The sequence below is a fragment of the Leptopilina heterotoma genome, unplaced genomic scaffold, assembly GCF_015476425.1.
Source record: "Leptopilina heterotoma isolate Lh14 unplaced genomic scaffold, ASM1547642v1 Lhet_0, whole genome shotgun sequence".
NCBI lineage: Eukaryota > Metazoa > Arthropoda > Insecta > Hymenoptera > Figitidae > Leptopilina > Leptopilina heterotoma.
The window spans coordinates 1515831-1538637 of NW_025110811.1; the positions used below are offsets into that span (position 1 = coordinate 1515831).

Below are 22807 nucleotides of genomic sequence, written 5' to 3' on the forward strand. Positions count from 1 at the left end.
TCAAAGAATTCAATTATTTTTATAAATATCAAAACTCATCGCAAGATTTCAATTATTTTTAATACAATATTTTAAATAAATTCCGCGAAAAATGCAACTATTATTAAAAATTTTAATAAAATTCTTTGAAAGAATTTAATTACCTTAAAAAATTTCAATGATATTCTTTATAATAAGTGAATTGTTTTCAATATAATTTTAATAAATTTTTTTGGATGATTTCAATTATTTTAATAAATAACATAGAATTTTTAAAGAAATTCAATTATTTAAAGCAATTAGACATAATTTCTTTCTTAGAGTGTAATAATTATTTTCAATTTATTTTTAGTTACGTTTCTCGAATGAATTTAATTATTAACAAAAATTTTAATGCAATTCTTCGTAAAAATTCAATTATTTTAAAAAATGTCGATAAAGTTTTTTAAAAGAATTGAAATTTAAGAAATATTCAATTATTCAGATAAATTATTTATTATTTAAATAATTGAATTCTCGTAGAAGTTTCTAATAAGAATTGATTTAGAATTGAATAAAATAAAATGATTAAAGTTTTGAATAATTTTATTTGTAAAATTTCAAGAAAAAAATGATTAAATTTTGAAAGAATTAAAACTCACTGGAAAAATTAATTTTTGTATTTTATTAAATTTTAGAAAATGACGAATCAAGTTTCTCTAATAGGGGGAAAATTGATGTTTTCCGTCAAATTGAGTTTTGTTTAAAATTGGTTAATTAGTTTGTTTTGGTTTGTTGTCGAGGGGATTTTACAAGCATCGGTCTGTTTTTTATTGGCGGAAGTTGGGGTCAGTTTTCACTGACAGGTTGAGTTCCGGTCCAACTGATCCTTTCCATTTCAAGTTAAAGTTAAAGTTAAAGTTTCTTCTTTTTATCAAATAATCATTGTTAGGAAGAGGACAACAAAGTTTATGTATTCAGAAAAACTTTTCTCTATTCTCTAAAAGATGTGTTTTATTTTCTATTCTGTTCCTGTTTTCAATTCTGCTTCTATTTTCAATTCTATTTTTAAATTCAATTCTGTTTCTATATTTAATTATGTTTTTATATTATAATTCCATTTATATATTCAATTCTGTTTCTATATTCAATTCTGTTTCTATATTCAATTCCATTTCTAAATGAAATTCTGTTTCTACTTTCTATATTCAATTCCATTTCTATTTTCAATTATTCTATTTTTATATTCAATTCTGTTTCTACTTTCTATATTCAATTCCTTTTTTTTCAATTCTATTTCTATATTCAATTCCATTTCTATATGAAATTCTGTTTCTACTTTCTATATTCAATTCCATTTCTATTTTCAATTATTCTATTTTTATATTCAATTCTGTTTCTATATTCAATTCCATTTATATTTTCAATTCTATTTCTATATTCAATTCCATTTCTATTTTCAATTCTATTTCTATATTCAATTCCATTTCTATTTTCAATTCTATTTCTATATTCAATTCTGTTTCTACTTTCTGTATTCAATTCCTTTTCTATTTTCAATTTTATTTGTATATTCAATTCCATTTATAATTCAATTTCTATTTTCTATTCTTTCAATCAGTTTGATATTAATTTTTTTTTTTGCAGCATTTTTAACTAAAATACACAAATGATCGAAAAATGGAAAAAAATTGTCAATAGGCCGGATATTTTTTTGTCTCTCGAAGAGCATTTTCAAATTTTATGATTTTTAAAGTTCTTATAGGGATCACTGAACAATCCGAAAAAAATTCCCGTATTATAGATACGTGCAGCTATAAATTTTAGTATATAATTTACGACTACTATAGATTTGACCCTCATAAAAATGTTTTCTATATGACAATTGGAAAAATTACAATTTTATCTATTCTTTTTTTCTTTTAAATTTCCAAGGCGAGGAAATTTAAATTTAACGATTTTTAAATACTTGAGATAAAGGGGCTAGGTTTAAACTTGAAATTAAAATTATTTATTTTATTAGAATTGAAAAAAGGAATTTTTCTCAAGGGCGAAGAAGCACTTGAGAGTGTAAAGTGGGATTATTAGACTAAATATATACTGGATGTGTTTTTGCATTTGTTTTTCTCCTGCAGTCAAGTGCAGTGACGCCACTACGGTCCTGAGCGAGACTGCAAGAAAGAACTAAAATAAAATAGACAGGCGCCAAGTTGAACGCCATGGCTACAGAATGAATATAAGACGTCCCTGGGCCTGTTTCGGACCACCATCGCATTGCCGGTGTAGGGACGCGAGGGGGTTAGGGGTGGAATTTTTAGCAACGTCGACCTCGCTCGGACCTTTCTTTTCTCTACGGTTTCTTCTGCTAAATATCAATTTTATATATACCTACCTACACGAGAAAACTTATCTCTGCGGTTCTTGAATTTTTGTCAATTTGGTTGACTATGTTAGACTAATTAGACTAAGTAACTAATTAGACTAATTAGATACTTTTCAAACTATATAATCTTTTGTCGAAATTATTTTTCCTAAAGTGCCTAAAGTTACCTAAAGTGACGTAAAATACCTAAAGTGCCCTAAAGTACCTAAAGTATCTAAAGAACCTAAAGTACCTAAAGTGACTTAAAATAATTACAGTGCCTTAAAGTACCTAAAGTGACCTAAAATACCTAAAGTGCCCTAAAGTACCTAAAGTGACCTAAAATACCTAAAGTGCCTTAAAGTACCTAAAGTATATAAAGAACCTAAAGTATCTAAAGTGACTTAAAATACCTAAAGTGCCCTAAAGTATATAAAGTACCTAAAGTATATAAAGAACCTAAAGTATCTAAAGTACCTAAAGTATATAAAGAACCTAAAGTATCTAAAGTACCTAAAGTATATAAAGAACCTAAAGTATATAAAGTACTTAAAGTACCTACAGTACCTAAGTATCTAAAGTACATAAAGTACCTAAAAAACCTATATTAATTTATCTCTAAAAGTAGCGTCACTTAGCGTTGAAAACTAAACTCTAAATCCGAATTATAGTAGAATTCTATATTAACAAATAGTAAAATTTTAATAATTGTTATAGTAGTTCATTAGTTAACTTTCCACTAATTCCAGGCCTCGCACTCATCTACTAAAACCTATACTATTTACTACTTTCTTTACGATTTGCTACTATTTGGATACTATTTTTTATTTCTTACACTAAAAGCTACTTTTTTCCATGTTTGAGAATTTACACTACTTTCAATTTGTTAACAGTTAAAATAAAAAAAATATTTTCAAAAATTTGCATAAAGTTATTTGAAAAAATTAAAAAAATTTTAATAAAATTCTTTAAAACTATTCAATTATTATCACAAATTTTTCCTAATTCAATGATTTTTAATTTCTACTATTTTAATAAAAAATTTTTTAAAAGAATTGAATAATTTAAAAAAAATGTTTGTAAAATTCTTCGCAAACATTCAATTATTTTTAAAAATAAAAAAATTTTCATAGGAATTCAATTATTTAAAACAGAATTTTCCTAATATTTTTCGGAGAAAATCAATTATTTAAATAGATTTTTATAAAATTCTTCGCAAGAATTCAATTATTTTTAAAAATAATCAAATTCTTCTCAGGAATTCAATTATTTTTTAAAAATTTTAATAATAATCGTTGCAAGAATTCAATTATTTTTTATAAATATTAAAACTCATCGCTGGATTTCAATTATTTTTATATTACAATTTTAAATGAATTGCGCGAAAAATGCAACTATTCTTACAAATTTTAATAAAATTCTTTGAAAGAATTCAATTATTTAAAAAAATTTTAATGAAATTCTTTATAATAAATTCAATTGATAATTAAGAATTTTAATATTTTTTTTGGAAATAATTGAATTCCTACGAAGAATTTATTTTAAATTTGTGCAAATAATTAAGTTCATTCAACAAATTTAATTAAAAATGCATTGAGAATAATTATGAAATTCAAATAATAAATTTTTTTTATAATAAATGAATTCTTTCGAAGAATTTTCATAAAATTTTTAATAATAATTGCATTTTTAGAGAAATTTATTTCAAACTTTATTAAAAATATTTGAAATCCTGCGTTGAGTTTTAATATTTATGAAAATAATTGAATTATTATAAGAAATTTTATTAAAATTTTTAAAAATAATTGAATTCTTTCGTGAAATTGGATTAAAATAGTAGATATTGAAAATAATTGAATTTCATCGAAGATTTTCATTATTTAAGAAAATAATTGAATTCTTACGAAAACTTTTCTTAAAATTCTTGAAAATAATTGAATCGTTTCAAAGAATTAAATTTTTTTTTGTAAATAATAAAATTCTTCTCAGGAATTCAATTATTTTTAAAAATTTTAATAATAATTTTTGCAAGAATTCAATTTTTTGTATAAATATTAAAACTCATCGAAGGATTTCAATTATTTTTAATACAATTTTAAATGAATTGCATACGAAAAATGCAACTATTCTTAAAAATTTTATGAAACTTCTTTGAAAGAATTCAATTATTTAAAAAATTTTTAATAAAATTCTTTATAATAATTCAATTATTTAAAAAAATTGTAATAAATTTCATTGCAAAAATTGAATTATTTTAAAAAATAATAAAATTCTTTGCAGAATTTCAATTATTATTAAAACAATTTCAAATAGATTCTTTAAAAATTCAATTGTTCTAAAAAATTTCATTAAAATTCTCCAAAGAAATTCAATTATTTAAAAATTTTTATAAAATTCTTCGCAATCATTCAATTATTTTCACAAATAATAAAATTCTTCGCTGAAATTCAATTATTTTAAAAAATTTTACTAAAATTCATATATTGCAAACATTCAATTACTTATAAAAATAATAAAATTCTTCGCAGAAATTCAATTATTTTTAATATAATTTTAAGTGAATTGTTTGAAAAATGCAATTATTCTTGAAATTAATTTAAATTCTTTGAAAGAATTCAATTATTTTTTAAAAATTTTGAGAAAATTCTTTAGAGGAATTTCTTTAGGCAAATACTGAATCAAATTTTTGTGAATCGACCAAAACAATTTTTTTTTTAATCTTTAAATTTAAATTTTTAAAAGCTGCTTTTAACTACTTTCTTCAGTCTTAAAACTACTTTTTGCTAGTTTTTTAAAATTAATAAAATTATCAGCTGTGCGAAGAATTCTCTCTAAATTTGAATCAGTCAAATATCATAGACAATCAGTGACTGATTTTTCGCTTTTGAATCAGTTAAACGTAACTAATTTTTAGTGGAAAAAATAACTGATCTTCAGTGGAAAAATAACTGATATTTAGTAGGAAAAATAACTGAAAAATTAGTTAAACTTTGACTAATTAAATTAAATAAAAAAATCTACTGAAACATTAGTTATATTTTTGACTGCCAATCACTTATTTTTTACTAAATGATCAGTAGAAATATTAGTATTTAAATTAGTGACTGGATTTTTTGCTTCCAAATCAGTTATTCATGATTCAAATTTAGAGAATGATCTTGATTTAAATCATAACAGCCCTTAGTTTTTAGTGAGGAGAATGTTACAAATTTTCACCTCCTTTATTCACCTAGGGAGTTAAAAACTATATTGCAGAGTGCTTTTTTATAATTTTTAAAAAATTTCTGAAAACTTAAAATCTTTAAAACTTTTAATAATTCAAGAAGTTGTCACTGAATTTATAAAGATGTATTAACTACCAAAAAGGGGTTAAAAAAACTAAGAATGTGGTTGGTGCCATCAGATTTTGTAATTATTTTTGTACAACTTAACTTTTCCTAGTCAACTGAACTATTATTTTTTGGCTACATCAGAAATAGTAAAATCAACTATAGACAAACATCACAAAAAATTAAATCTTTAAGATCAGTATATCTTTAAATTCAGCATTGTCTGCTTCAATGTTAAATTCTCCAAAACCCATTGAGTAATTGCAGCATTGTCTGTTTTAAAAATGTTGCATCTTAATTCAAGACTGCCTGCTGCCTTAAAATAAGACTTTCTTTTCACTGTGATTGTTAGCATAACTACAAAGTTATAACTAAAAAACTACTTTCCACTTAACTACTTAGGGCCAGTTTCACCAGCTCCGATTAAAAGTTTATGTATGATTAAAGTCAGTTTAACCGCTTATGATTGGTCGGTTAAGGATTTAATCATTGATTAACTTTTAGTTAATAGTTAGTTTAGTTTTTTTTTAGTTAGTAGTTGTTAGGTAGTTAGGTAATTGAATTTTTCGACTAAATTTTTCCCTGTTAACTCGTCTAAATAGAAGTTAAATAAAACTTCTTCTAAACAGAAATTCGCACTAAAGAATACAAGAATATTTTCTTTTGAAGTCTAGATTTTTTTCTTTCTTTTTCGTCCTTTTTTCTTTCTTCATCTTTGAATATAGGTACGATAGATACTATTCAATAAACTTGTAGGCATTTCCAAGCCTCCCAAGTTATTTAACACAGTATGTTAACACGTGTGAACCGTACGGTCGTGTCACGTGATCAACTCCTCCAAGTTGCCTTGTCTCTCTCCGTTCCTGCTCATATGCTACACTATGAGCGAGTGCATCCACTCCACACAGAAATTCAACACGATATATACTATTATTATTATTATTATTATTATTATTATTATTCTATACTTACACACACACATATATATATGTATAGTGGGAGAACTCACGTGGAAATGAAGAGTACCACTCTCTCTTTCTTTCACACCGCAACAAGTTGAGACAGACCCATCTAGCTCCAAGTTTTTATGAGTCGGAGCTTCTCATGCTCTTCCATGTTGATACAGCGCGTCATGGAATGGTGAACCGTTCCACAGTTAGCGCTGGGAACTCGCACGCGAGTGACCTCGTCGGCTTTAAAAACTTGTTTTTCTCTTCAAAAAAAAAAACGTTTTTCGAAAAACATTTCTGAAAAAGAATTTTTCAAAACGTTTCTAAAAAAGAATTTTTCTAAACATTTTCGTTAAAAAAAACATTTTTCTTTTTTTCAAAGTAATTTATTATTATCTCTTGGAATTAAAATTTATTTTCTACCCAAAGAAAGAGGCGAAAAGTTTCGTCGAAATATTCCAGTTCTGTGGCCATATCGCGTCGTGAAGAGAAGAGTGCGCGATAAGTGTCTAATCTTTCTGAATAAATAGGTTACGGCGAAGAATTAAGAAATTAATTATTGTTGCTATTAACAAAAATGATAGTGTATTTAATGAAGAAAGTTATTAATAAATTTTCTACTGAATGGAAAAAGTAATGGAAAAGTAATAAAAAAAGAAAAAAAGAAAAGTGATGGAAAAAGTACTACAAACGTAAAGTAGTGATGAATATTAAAAATAGTGATGGAAAGGGACTGAAAATAGTGATGGATATTGAAAACAGTGATGGAAGGGGGAGAAAATAGTGATGGACAATGAAAATAAGGTGGAAAGGGACAGAAAATAGTGATGAATAAAGAAATTAGTGGTAAATATAGAAAATAGTGATTAATATAGAAAATAATACAAAAAAATAATACAAAAAATAGTGCTAAACATAAAAAATAGTGATTAATATAGAAAAACATTAAAGAAATTAGTGATAAATGTAAAAAATAGTGATTAATATAGAAAAATAATAAAAGAAATTAGTGCTAAACATAAAAAGTAGTGATTAGTATAGAAAAATATTAAAGAAGGAAAAAAAGAAAGAAATTTCGTGTGAGATGTAAAACTAAGTACCAAAGATGGATTACGAAAGTGAAAAAAGTGCGTGGAAAAAATGGATAGTGAATAAAGTGAATAAAGTGATAATTTTGGATGAAGTGTGAACAAAAAAGGTGAAGATGTTGAAGCACGCTGGAAGAGCAGGTCGACCTCGGGTCACTATGAGGACAAAAAGAGGTCGTTCACTGTCCAGAAGTTGGCCTGGAACACCAAGCACTCTCTCTGTAATCTCCTCAGAGGTATATAAAGCAAAGAAAAACACATTTTGTAGAAAAAAAGGCAAAAAAAAATCCCTTGTTGCGTTTGCCTCTTAATATACTACTTCAAAAAGAATTTTAAGGTCAATTTGGTGAAAAGTAACGATGAGGACTAGATAACAAAACCGATTGGCAGATTTCTATATATTATGTATTTTCTACTTTCTCAAAAGCACTTTCCTTTTTCTATTACACTTCCCCTGATAATCTAATGCGATATTTCGTAAATTTTTATCTCACTTTTTTGTTTCATTTGAAAGGCATAGTTGTAAATCCATCATTAAGTTAATGTTCCCAAAAGTTTAGTAAATTTAACGATATAATTTGGTGAATTTTTGAAAAGATAAAAATAATTGCAAAAATTCAATTATTTTCAAAAGTACAAATAAAATTCTTTGCAAAAATTTAATCATGGTAGAAAATTTTAAATAATTCTCATCAAAATTTCAATTTTTTTTTTGTAAATAATAAAACTCTTCTCCGAAATTCAATTACTTTAAAAAATATTAATAAAATTCTTGCAAAAATTCAAATTATTTAGAGAAATAACAAAATTCTTCAAAGCTATTCAATTATTTTTATAAACAGTATAATTCTTTACAAAAACTCAATTATTTTTAATAAAATTTTAATAAAATTTCATGAAAAAAGTTAATTTAAAAAAAAATTTTAATAACATTTTTCGAAACAAAAAAAATTATTTTTCAAAATATTAATAAATTCTTCGAAACAATTCAATTATTTTTATAAGTAGTGAAATTCATCGTAAGAATAACATTAGTATTCATTAAATTAAATTAAATTCCTTTTAAGAATTCAATTATTTTCATAAATAATAAAATTTTCACAGGAATTTTATTATTTTCAAACACAATTTTCATAAAATTTTTCGAAAAAATCAAATTATTTAAAATAATTGTTCTAAAATTCTTCGATAGAATTCAATTATTTCAACAAAAAAAAAAATTAATAAAGTTCTTTGTAAGAATTCAATTATTTTTGAAAATTTGAATATAATTCATTTGCAAGAATTCAATTATTTTTAAAAATTTTAATAAAATTCTTCGTATCAATTCAATTGCTTAAAAAAATTTTTGATAAAATTCTCGGCAAAATTTCAATTATTTTCAAAAATTTTCTTTAATTTTTCCAAAAGAATTCAATTATTTTATACAAATTTTAATAAAATTCCCAAAATTAAATGTTTAATTTCAATTATTAAGAAACACTATTTTTGTAAAAACTTGAAAGAAATTGTTTATATAAAATTCAATTACTTTAAAAATTTTCAATTTAAAATTATTAAAGAAACTCCATTATTTTAAAGAAATTCAAAGAAATTCTTTAAAAGAATTTAATTAGGATTATGAAAAATTTTAATAAAATTCTTCCTAAAAATTCAATTATTTACGTAAATAATAAAATTCTTTGATGAAATTTAATTACATATCAAATTTTTTGATAAAAATCTTTGCATAAATTCAATAGTATAAAATATTTACAGCGATTTCATTATTTTCGTAAATAATAAAATTCTTTTTAAGAATTCAATTATTTTCATAAATAATAAAATTTTCACAGGAATTTAATTATTTTCGAACAAATACAATTTTCATAAAATTTTTCGAAAAAAAATCAATTATTTAAAATGATTTTTATACAATTTTTCGCTAGAATTCAGTTATTTAAAAAAAAAATTAATAGAGTTCTTCGTAAGAATTCAATTATTTTTGAAAATTTTAATAAAATTTGTTGCAAGAATTCAATTTATTATGTTTAAATTTTTTTTTTAAATTCTTCGTATCAATTTAATTATTTAAGAAAAAATTTGATAAAATTCTAGTTAAAATTTCAATTATTTTTATAAATAATAATCTTCTTCTTCGAAATTCAATTATTTTAAAAAATTTTAATAAAATTCTTCGAAAGAATTCAATTATTTTTATAAATAACAAAATACTTCTCAAAAATTGAAATGTTTACATAAATAATTTTCCATTATTTCCATAAATAGGGTAAGTGCGGGTATAGTCGGACAGTACTAGTAGTCGGACACTTTCGTGTTTTTTGACAAATAAATAATAATGCATTGTGATAATTGCTTTAAAAAGTATACTAGACGAATGTGTGAAGTTTATATTTTATTAAAATAGTGTTATTTTCGAAAATAATTAAACAAGAAATATTTTATTTAATGTTTTAAAAATCATGGTGTCCGACTATAGATACAGCCATTTTCGAGTAGCGCGATGAGTGGCACAAAGTTTTGTTGATAATTAATCATAAATATTAAAACTTATAGGGTTTAAATATTATATTAATAACTTCTAATATGCTTTAATTCCATTTTCCAGTAGATAGCAATTAAAAAATTATCTTTTTCACTTTATAAATTCAAAATATCTGACCGATGTCCGACTATAGAAACAAGGGGAAAAAGTGTCCGACTACTAAAGCATTCGTAATTTTTTATTAAAATGTTTATATTTTATTAAATACTCAAGTATTTGTAACAAATTTACATGATTTTTAATCCTGAAGAACTCATTTAATTAATAATGTGCTTATAAACACAGTAGATATTTGCTATTTCAAGAAAAAAAGCATAATTTAAGATTGTATCCTTAAGTGTCCGACTACTAGTGCATTTACCCTATAATAAAATTCTTAGCAGTAATTCAATTATTTAAAAAACATTTTAATAAAATTCTACACAAACACATTTAATTATTTTCATAAAAAATGAAATTATTTTTAGGAATACAATCATTTTCAAAAACAATAAAACTCATCGCAGAATTTCAATTATTATTTTTAATACGATTTTAATCGACTTTCTCGAAAAAAAAAATTTTATTTAAATTTGTCTAAAGAATTCAATTTTTTAAAAATTTATTGATAAAATTCTTGATGTGAATTTAACTTTAAGAAACATTCAATTATTCAATAAATTATTTTTTTATTTAAATAATTGAATACTCGTTGAATTTTCTAATAAACATTGATTTAAAAATTAATTTCAATTAAAATTTTATAAATAATAAATAATAATTGAATATTAAAAGCATTATAGCGTAGAATTTATAGAAATAATTGAATTTTGAAATGGTTTCAAATTAAAATGTTTGAAAATAAAAATTTTAACTAACAATTCGGTGAAATTAATTTTTTTCAAAAGGTTTAATTGAATTTTTTTTTGAAATTTTTTAAAGTTGTTATTTTTTAATATATATATTTAATTAAAGAATTTTCGTAAAATTGAATTGTAAACAAAAACTTGTAAACCATTTATAAACTCTGTTATAATTATAAGTAGTTTATTAGAGAAAGTTTTCAATAAACCGCAATTTTATTATAATAACTATCGGAAAAAGCAAACTCCCGAGTTATGTATATATTATGAGGAAAAATATTTTTCACAATGTAAACATTATGATTTGGTGAATTGGGAAAAATTTGCAATTTTATTTTGTATCAGCGTTTTTGCAACATTTCCTCATTAAAGTTATAACATTACTGACGTAAATGGTAAATAATTTTAACTGCTGTTGAAAGAGTTTTTGACGCACAAAAGCCGGTTATTTAATACGTGAGTTATTAAAAATATGCAGTGATAAACAATACATGATTATATTATACATATGAATAAAAGAAAATTTATTTCTTAAAATTTTAAATCTTTTATTGAATTGGCAAAAATATTTTTTCATTCTCTAAAATTAAGCTGAAATTCAATTTTAAATCAATTCTTTTATTAGAAAGTTTTACGAGAATTCAATTATTTACTTACATTTGTAAGTAATTATTATCAAAGTAATTGATTATTAAAGATGAAACTTTTTTCCCTTCCATTATTGTTACTTGTAAATTAATTTATTTTTTCGATTATTGAAAGAAGAAGAAGTAGAATTGAAAAGAATTGATTATTTCTTAAAATTGAATTCCTCTAAAGAATTTTATCAAAATTTTTTTAAAAATAATATTAAAGTTCTACGAGAATTCAATTATCAATTTTTTTCAATTTATTTTTTGCATTATTTTTTGTATGTTTAATTTTTAATAATTGATAATAATCAATTATTAAAAATTAAACATACAAAAAATAATACTTGATTATTTCTTAAAATCGAACTCCTCTAAAGAATTTTATCAAAATTTAAAAAAATAATTGAATTCTTTCAAAGATTGTAAAGGATTTTTTTAATTTGAAAATAAATTAAAACTATGAAAAAATAGGAGAAATAAATAAAATAAATAAATTTAAAAATTTGTTTAATGTTTGTCTATTTCTTGACCTATTTATTAAATGAAAACTTACATCCATTTAGAAGCGCAAATACAATCGTATGGAATTTCACCCACGCGGGGTTGAAGGACCCACTCGGAGAATATGATTCAAAGTCTAAAAAAATAGAAAAAAATTTGTACTTTACAAAAAAAAACACACAAAAATTTAAATTTTAAATTTAAATTAAGAACAATAATTTTCAGGTTATTTATTGCAGCAGCAGAACTTGATAAATTTTTGGAAAAAACAATTAACAAAATATTAAAGTAAATCTCTGAGTATTTTCAATATATATAGGATTTTAATGACGGGCAAACGTTTATATCAACCGGAAGTCCGGCCTACGAGTTCCGGCCAGAGTCCGTTGTTTTTCTCTTTTTTTTCCTCCTTTTTCTGCACACACATTACAACAAACGCTACTGTCTCATTTCTTCCCAGGAGCTAAATATTGTGGCACGAGTATATCCTCAGTAAAATGTTAATACAGCTGACATAAAAACAAATTGTAAACACCCCCTGATGATGACAGATAACAATTTTTTTTTTTTTTTTTTTTTTTTTTTGACACTTGAAAAAAGGAAAACTGCTCCTTGTTGAATGAATGATAAGGCACAGGAAATATCTAAATTAGTTGTATTTAAACAGTCTCAGCAAACAATATTTGAAAATTTACTGTTCTTTCAGAATTTTTAAAACACAGTTTTTCTAAGGATGTCAAATTGAGACAAAAAAACGAATCAAAAACGATGTTTCGCAACATTTTAAATTTTTTTGCTAAGGATTTTTCTAAGGATATGAAAATTGAGACAAAAAACGAGTCAAAACGTTGCTTCGCAACACTTTTGATTCGTTTTTTGTCTCAATTTTGACATCCTTAGAAAAACTGTGTAATTAAGAATATTTTTAAATTTAGAACTATGAGTTAAGTAGTAACTTTAGGGTTTAATAAAACTTTTGAGGACTTTTGATGATGTAAATTGTAAATTGAAATATTATTAGGCTTTAAAGTTATTACTTTATTAGGCTCAAAGAATCAAAGATTGTCAGAAATATAAGTAAAGAACTGAAGAAATAATTTTTTTTACAGATCGACTATCCGGAGGTTCATACTGGAAGGATGCATCGACCTCCACATCCTCATCCGATTACGGACCATCGGCAGGTGAATCTCGTCTTTGATGAAACGGTATGTTTGTAAAATTTTTAAAAATATTCCCCTTTCGCAGACTTGGAAGGATTAGTATACTCTAGTGACGCAATGAAAAAAAATATTCTTGTTTTAAGAGGATTCCTCTTATTTCAATGCAAATTTTTCTCTATGGCTCAAAAAACGTCTCTTTATTTAAAGAGGATTATTCTACACTTGAGGGTAATTCAGGCTTCGTACTCGATAATTAATTTTAATAAAGTAGCAAAAAGTAGCTTAAAGACAGAAAAAAAAAATGGTAAAAAAGCAGCTATCGAAAAATTAAACTTGAAGACTCAATTTTTTTATAATTTCTTAATTATACTATTCAAAAATAGAATAATTTTTTTAAATGAATATTTAAATACCTATTTATTTTGTCTACTGGAATTAAATAATTTTTTCAAATGATTTCAATGTAACGCATTTTTGAAGTTTAACTATTTCTAAAAATTACAAAAGTAATTCTTTTAAAATTCAATCATTTTTTTCTTGAAATTTATAAATAAAATTATTCAAAACTTTAATCATTTTTTTTATTCAATTCTAAATCAATTCTTATTAGAAAGTTCTACGAGAATTCAATTATTTAAATACAAAAATCATTTGTTTGAAAATTGTGTTTTAAATAATTGAATTTCTCTGAAAATTGTATATTATTTATAAAAATAATTGAATTCTTTCTAAAAATTTTATTAAAATTATATACAGCAAAAATCAATTATTATAAAAAATTTAATTAAATTTTTTTTAAATAATTGAATTCTTTCAAAGAATTTTATTAAAATTTATAAGAATAATTGCATTTTTCGCGGAATTTATTTAAAATTGTATTAAAAATAATTGAAATCCTGCGATGAGTTTTAATATTTATAGGAATAATTGAATTCTTTGAAACGATTCAATTATTTTCACAAATTTTAAGAAAAGTTTTAGGAAAAATTCATTTATTTTTCCAAATAATAAAAATCTTTGGTGAAATTCAATTATTTTCGATATCTAATATTTTAATCAAATTTCACAAAAGAATTCAATTATTTAAAAAAAAATTAATAAAATTTTTCGCAAGAATTCAATTATGTTTATAAATAGGTAATTCAGGAAAAAAAAATCTCAGGAATTCAATTACTTTTAAACAATTTAATAAAATTTGTTATAAGAATTCAATTATTTTCATAAATAATAAAACTCAACGCAGGATTTCAATTATTTTTAATACAATTTTAAATGCAATTATTCTGAAAAATTTTATGAAAATTCTTCGAAAGAATTTAATTATTATAAAATAATTTTGATAAAATTTATTATTAGAATTAAATAAATATTCTCAATGCATTTTTAATTAAATTGAACTTTTTGTCACCGAACTTTAATAGAGTTTTTAAAGTAATTACATTCTTGAGAAGAATTTAAAAAGAATCTTTTTAATGAAATGATTTTTTTTCAAAAAATTTTATTAAAATTGTATTGAAAACAATGCAATTATTATAAAGAATTTCATTAACATTTTTTTAAAATAATTGAATTCTTTTAAAGAATTTTATTAAAGTTTTTAAGAATAGTTTAGATTTTTCGCGCAATTCATTTTAAATTGTATTAAAAATAATTGAAATTCTGCGATGAGTTTTAATATTTATAAAAATAATTGAATTCTTTGAAACGATTCAATTATTTTTAAAAATTTTATGAAAAGTTTTCGTAAGAATCCAATGATTTTCGCAAGAATTCAATTATGTTTATAAATAATAAAATTCTTCACAGGAATTCAATTATTTTTAAAGATTTTAGTAAATTGTATATTATTTATAAAAATAATTGAATCGTTTTAGAGAAATTTATTAAAATTTTTTGAATTTTCTCAATAAGTTTATTAAAATTTTTGAAAATAATTTTGTTATTTCAACTGTTAACAAATTTCAAGTGTAAATTCTCAAACATGGAAAAAGTAGCTTTTAGTGTAAGAAATAAATAAAAATATCCAAATAGTAGCAAATAGTAAAAAAAAAAGTAATAAATATAGTAGGTTTCAGTAGATGAGTAGATCAGTCTCTAAAGTTAAGTCAAGGTTCTAAAGTCATTAGTTTTTAAGCTTTTTATTTTCAAAAGTGGGCTGAAAGTAAGATTTCTTTTTTTCCTTTGTAATAAAAGGTCAAAAGAAAGAAAAATTATTATTTACACCTTAAATTCAAATTACTTGAGTAGCATTTACAAAAACAGGACAAAAGTGTTTTCTCACTTGATTTCTGTATTTTAATTTAAATATTTATTAGTTTTACACCTTTATGATATACTTTAATTAATCGATGTGATAAGAACGAGTTTTCTGTGGTCATTTGCGATTATTTCTTGCATTGTTGCGTGACCGAGTAACTTTCCCACACACGCCCCTTGTCTTCCAAGCAGTGCATGCATTTATTCAACTCTATGTTGTTCCACCCACTATCTAGCCGTATAAATCTGCTCCAAAAGAAGGCTTGGTCAAAATTTCAAGTAGGAAGTCCCTAGGACCAAGCTTTAATTACCCCCTTCAATCTAAACAAAAAATCAAAGTTCCATTCAGTTCTGATTTCTTCTTATCTCTTATTCTTTCCTTTGATTTCCCCTCCGATTTCCCCTACGAGCTTGCGATGACCGGAAGTATCATAATACCCAAAAAAATGGGTAGATTTTCCATTCAGATGTTTATAATTGCTGTTTGATAATAGTAAACATTACTTTCCTATAGTTGGTTTTTTATTAGGTTTTTATTAAAACAACAAAAGAGGAAAATTAGATATTTGAATGGATGGAAATTAGCTGCTTGGATGGAAAATTGGATTACGACATAAATAATGCCGGTTATGTTTATAAAGTAAATCACAAATATAAACCAACATTGTGTGTAAAAGGAAAAAAGTAAAAGCTTAACGGAATGGGAAGTAAGTGCATAATATTGAGAGGTACCAGTCGAAAAAGGAAAAGTGAGGACTAAAGAAACATAACGGGTCAAATAAATCATGAGAAATCTTTCTTTCGACGGCAACTGCACGTTTCTATTTGAGTCCCATATTTCTTGTGCGCATCGTGGGTATATTTCTCTCTCTTTAGAATATATTTTTCAATAACTTTTTTTCTTTTTTGAATACAATCAATATGCGACCCCGGTTCGGGGACCCGGAAATAACAATAATACAACCCTAAACTTTTTTTTTAAAAACTATTCGCAATTTTTTTAAAGATTGTTGTTCAAATATTTACAAACACTATATTATACGTTACACCTTTTACCTTTACATATTTGGTTTGAATAAAACTTTTCTTTGGGTTTACAAATTTTTCCCTGGGTGTCACAGAAAAAACGAATTTCTGTGACATCCAGGAAAAAATTTATAAAACCAAAATGGGTTTTAGTTTTTAAATTAAAACTATTAGTTTAGAAAAAATTTAATTTACAATATAAGTAAAAAATTTAGTTAAAAATTAAGCCTTTAGTAAAAAATTAGTTGGAGCTTTGAAAATTTAGCCTTTAGTAAAAAAAAATTGGTGGGAGCTTTGAAAATTTTAGTCAAAAGTGGGCTGAAAGAGGGAATTATTTTTTAACAGCAGAAAAGTGTACATTATAATATTCTAAACACTATTTTTATTGTATAAAATTTGTCGTTTTGTTTCTTCTTTATAAATTCTCGTATGTTTCGCACTGTGAGAGCGCTGGCAGATTATTACCAATGATTATGAGTTTATTATTCATTGACGTACAATAAAATAATGTCGACCTACTGTATCCAATGACGAATATTGTAACAAGAGACTGTGAAACATCATTTGGATTATGTCTGCGTCGTGATCAGTGGCACAACAGTATCAAATTTTTTCACTTATTCTCTGCATAAGTTCACTTATGGAAAAAAATACCTTGCACCCAATTCACAAGGAATTGACAATTTTTTCTGAGGCTTCATACTCGTTTACTAAAATCTACTATTTTAATTTTATGAACGAATTCAATTACTTAAAAAAAACTTTAAATAGAATTCTTCGCAAGAATTTCAATATTTTTATTAATAATAAAATTCTTCTCAGGGATTCAATTATTTTTGCAAATTTTAATAAAATTTTGTTACAAGAATTCAATTATTTTTCTAAGTAATATTTACAAACATTTACAAACAATTTATAGAATTGCAATTATTATTACAATTTTAAGTGAATTTCTCTAAAAAATGCAATTATTCTTTAAAATTTTATTAAAATTCTTCGAAAGAATTCAATTATTTTTATAAATAATAAAATTCTTCTCCTGGGATTTAATTATTTTTGGAAATTTTAGTAAAATTTGTTATAAGAATAGAATTCAATTATTTATTTATTAAAGTAGTAAACGGGCTTACAAAACAAATGCCCTTTCGTACAAATGTACGAGAAACACAATTTTCAAAGAAATTTTCAAAAAAAAATTCAATTATTTAAAAATGTTTTATTATAAAAATTTTTAATTCTTCGAAAGAATTCAATTATTTGAAAAAAAATTTTGATAAAGTTCAATATAAGAATTTAATTATTTTTATAAACAATAAAACTCATTGCGGGATTTCAATTATTTTTAAAACCATTTTAAATAAATTCCCCGAAAAATGCAATTATTCTCATAGATAATTTTTCTATAGAATTCAATTATTTTCATAAATTATAAAATTTTTCTGAAAATTCAATTATTTAAAACACAATTTTCATAAAGTTTTTTCGAAAAAATCAAGTATTTAAAAAGTTTTTTTATAAAATTCTTCGCAAGAATTCAATTATTTAAAAAAATTTTCTTAAGAATTCAATTATTTTTCCAAATAAATGGAAATTTTCGCTGAAATTCAATTATTGTGCAATTATTTACTATTTTAATAAAATTTCACGAAAGAATTCAATTATTTAAAAAGAACTTTAATAGAATTCTTTACAAGAATTTCAATATTTTTTAATAAATAATAAAATTTATTTTTCTTAGGAATTCAATTATTTTTACAAGTTTTAATAAAATTTATTACAAGAATTCAATTATTTTCCTCAGTAATAAAGCTTTATAGAATTTCAATTATTTCAAAATGAATTCCTCGAAAAATGCAATATTATTCTTAAAATTTTATTAAAATTCTTCGAAGAAATTCAATTATTTTCATAAATACTAAAATTTTTACAGGAATTGAATTCAATTATTTTCAATACCTACTATTTCAATAAAAATTTCCAAAAGAATTCAATTATTTAAAGAAAAGTTGTAAATAAAATTTGTCGCAAGAGTTCAATTATTTTTAAATAAGTTATGAAATTCTTCCTAAAAATTCAATTATTTTTCATACAATTTGAATAATTTAAAAATTTCTTGATAAAATTGAATTATTTTTAAAAAATTTATCAAAGTTTGGTGATGGAATTCAATTATTTTTAAAGATTTCCATAAACTATTTAGAAAAATCCAATTATTTTTCAAAACTTTGATAAAATTCTTTATAAGAATTCAATTTTAAGAAATATTCAATTATTTAGTAAATTATTCATTTTTATATTTAAATAATTGAATTCTCGTAGAACTTTCTAATAAGAATTGATTTAGAATTGAATTTCAGTTCAAATTTTTCATAAAATAATTGAAAAAAAAGTTTTTTTTTTTTTTTTTTTTTTTTTAATTTTAATTTTATTTTTTAAAGTCTTATTTTAAGTCTACACTTACAGGTGCACTATTGAAGTAAACAAAGAATAGTAAAATTATAGTATAACAATAGTAGTTATACAATAGTATATTTATTATTGCTTTTACTTTTTACAAAATTAAGCATTTACTTTATAAAAAATCAATTAGAAGAAAAAGAAGAAGTAGAAGAAGAAAAGAAGAATAAGAAAGAAGAACAGAAGAAGAAATGAATAAAAAGGAAAAACAGAAGAAGAAAAGAATAAGAAAGTAAAAGAAGAAGAAAAGAATCAAAAAGAAGAAGAAGAAGAGAAGGAAATTTTATTATGAATATAAATTACTAATTGTAAAATTTCTAAAGAAGAAAATTAAAGAGCAGGGATTTATGATTGATAAGAACGGCCCTGCTTTTAGACACCCGCCGATTAGAAGGAGTCACGTGACCCTAGGGCAGGGACGACTCCATGGGAGGTATTCCTGGTGTGGTCCACCTGTAGCTTCCTAGAAACGGGTACTTTTCATCTATAATACAATAACTACAGTAAATCCAGTAAAATCCATTTAAACAAGCCGGAAGTATTCATGATTTTATACCTCGGAGGCGTGACAATTCTTTTCAAAAATTCGCAACTTTTGTGTATATTTAGACAACAATCGATTGCTGAAATTCTCCAAACTTTTCTCATAGAGACATTTTTTTCCAAATTTTCATATTTTCATCAAAACTCGACAAACAAATTTTTTTCCAAATTCTCTCTATATTTATTATCCCCTCTCCCCATTCTTCAATATTTACAATAAAACTTTTAGTTTTTAGATTAAATTTAATTTTATTTAAAATTTAATTTCTCTAAATTTAATTTTATTTAAAATTAAATTTATCTAAATTTTATTCAATTTATTTAATTTATCTAAATTTATTGAATTAAATTGAATTAAAAATTTTAATTTATTTTAATTTAAATTGAATTAAATTTAATTAAAAATTGTATTAAATTTAATTAAAAATTGAAATTGAATGTAAAACAAACAATTTAAAGTTAAATATTATTAAAAGAACTTGAACTACGATTAGAAAATATTGCTTTCTCTTCTTCAGGGGGAATAATACAAATTTCCCCTTAATTTTCCGGCCCTGCCTTTGGATTTCTTGTAACGTACGAGGGAGCCAGGACTCAGTTATCCGCGGTTGTCCGTCCGTTAGTCTCTGTCTCGGGTCGACTCTTAGCCTTATAGCAAAATGGATACATAACTTTGCTCAGAAAAACACGTTTCTGTCAGTGAAACTTGAGCAAGACTAACGACAAGAACAAGTCTCAAGTGAAATTGTGCGCGGAAAATTCAAGTCCATTTTGTTTAAAAAAAATTCAATTCGGAGTGTGAAATGGAAAAAAAGAACCGAATATGAAAAATTTCGTCGCCATGAATAAATGAAATTGGTGGCGTTGACGTACCAATGAACTGGGAAGTTGTGTGCACCGGTTGTGAAAAAATGGATGCATTTGGCATTTATCAAGTGAGTACGATAATTGCACAAGATTTTCAAATGGCCTTGACTTGCTGTTACATTTCCTCAAGTCAACGCATAGTTGCAAACACACAATCTCTTTTTCAAGTCCTTCATATTTTCATGGTGGCAATTCTTTTTTTTATTTACATAGTTCGAAAAAATAAGTCCTGTCAAAAAAAAAAATAAATAATTGTAAAGTTAGTAAATCAAAGTCAGGTTTTTGTTTTTGTTTCTTGCACACAGTAGTTCTTACCTTTCTCTCTCTCTCTCTCTCTTTCATCCATATCCCCCTCTCTTCTCAACTTGTTACAAATCTTTGTATAAGAATTGTGTGTGAATGTGAATGCCTCTGAGTGCCGTTGGTGTTTCGTGATGTCATGACACAAGCAAGCGTCCTAACCTAACTTACCAATACAACTCCCATCCGAATCACGCCTCACGCCCATTCCTGGTATATCCTATTTCTATTCAAGAAAGAAAGAGATGCCAGATACTCGTAAGATTCATTGATCCAATTTCAATTATTTTACTCTTTCCCTCTTTTTTCTCTCGGGTCCATATCAATAGCCATAAAGTTTTTCGAACGACTTGAATCTCGAATGGCTGCTACAATTGGAATTTGCCCGAACTTGAATTCTGATTCACAGACAAGGGCAGAATCATTATTATGTTTTCATTCTTCTTCTTCTTCTTCTTCACGAACAACGACCTTTGGATCTTTTTTATTGCCTGTGCAAATTTATGTGCACTTTGCAAATTTTGCATTCTTGACAAATTTTACTCGAAAGTGGAAATGTTAATACTTGTAGTGTTGTAGTTTAAAGCAGACAAAAGGAGGATGTTATTTTTGTTATTGGCAACAGAAATTTTGAAATTGTATCTACATCTCAACATATAATAATAGCGATGAAATTCGAATTGAACAACAAAAATTCTGCAGAAAAACACAGTTTTCAACAAAAAATTTGATTCACGAACTTTGAAAGAGCAACACTAGTGTTTAAAGCAAGTATTCTACATGACATGATGGTACTCTTACTACATAAAGTGGAAACTATTATTTAAATCAAAAAATGATGAATAAATACACAAAAACTTTGGGTTCTTTAACAATACACATGTTCTTTATTAGAAGTGAAGCAGAAATTAAAATTATTAGCTTATTAACCCTTAAGGATCATTTCCACCAAACCTGATTAAAAGTTATCGATTAAAGCTAATTTTATCCGTTCACGATTGGTCGGTTAAGGATTTAATGATTGATTAACTTTTAATCAGTGTTTGGTGGAACCGGACCTAAAATGTGGTCATTTTAACCACTGGGTAAAAAATAAGTTCACTTAGGGCTGATTCCACCAACATCAATTAAAAGTTAATCAATGATTAAAGCCAGTTTAACGACTCGTGATTGGAAGATTTTTCTTCAATTCTGAAGAAGATTGAAGCAATCTGCAGGCCTCGCACTCACCTAAAACCTACTATTTACTACTTTTTTTTACGATTTGCTACTATTTGGATACTTTTTTTTATTTGTTACGCTAAAAGCGTTTTTCAATGGAAAAAATTCAAAAAATTTTAATAAAATTCTTTAAAACGATTCAATTAATTTGGCAAATTTTTCCTAATTCAATGATTTTTAATATCTACTATTTTAATAAAAAAATTTCCCACAAGGATTGAATAATTTTAAGAAAATGTTTATAAAATTCTTCGTAAACATTCAATTATTATCATAAATAAAAAAATTTTCATAGAAATTTCAATTATTTAAAATAGAATTTTTCTAATATTTTTTGAAAAAATTAATTATTTAAATAGATTTTTATAAAATTCTTCGCAAGAATTAATTTATTTTTATATATAATAAAATTCTTCTCTGTAATTCAATTATTTCTTAAAATTTTAATAATAATCTTTGCAAGAAATCAATTACTTTTATAAATAATATACAATTTATTAAAATTTTTAAAAATAATTAAATTCTTGAGAAGGGTTTTATTATTTATAAACATAATTTAATTCTTGCCAAGAATTTTATTAAATTTTTTTTTAAATAATTGAATTCTTTCGTTAAATCTGATTAAAATAGTAGATATTGAAAATAATTGAATTTCACCAAAGATTTTCATTATTTCAGAAAATAATTGGATTCTTACGAAAACTATTTTTAAAATTTTTGAATATAATTGAATCGTTTCAAAGAATTCAATTATTTTTATAAATATT

The 22807-nt window shown here is 23.8% G+C and overlaps 1 protein-coding gene across 10 annotated transcripts in view; it reads left to right on the forward strand.

Moving 5' to 3' along the window:
- The window catches only part of LOC122509187 (rap guanine nucleotide exchange factor 6-like), a 256566-nt gene that overhangs the window by 207223 nt on the left and 26536 nt on the right, over window positions 1–22807 (forward strand). For 8 of the 10 annotated variants that reach the window (XM_043623060.1, XM_043623386.1, XM_043623721.1 and 5 more), the window contains one exon: window positions 13317–13415. In XM_043623060.1, the coding sequence (XP_043478995.1) occupies window positions 13317–13415 (99 nt within the window). Of the gene's footprint in view, window positions 1–7590; window positions 7924–13316; window positions 13416–20260; window positions 20588–22807 lie in introns of those variants that run through there. The other 2 variants (XM_043623472.1, XM_043623793.1) reach the window with 2 other exon arrangements.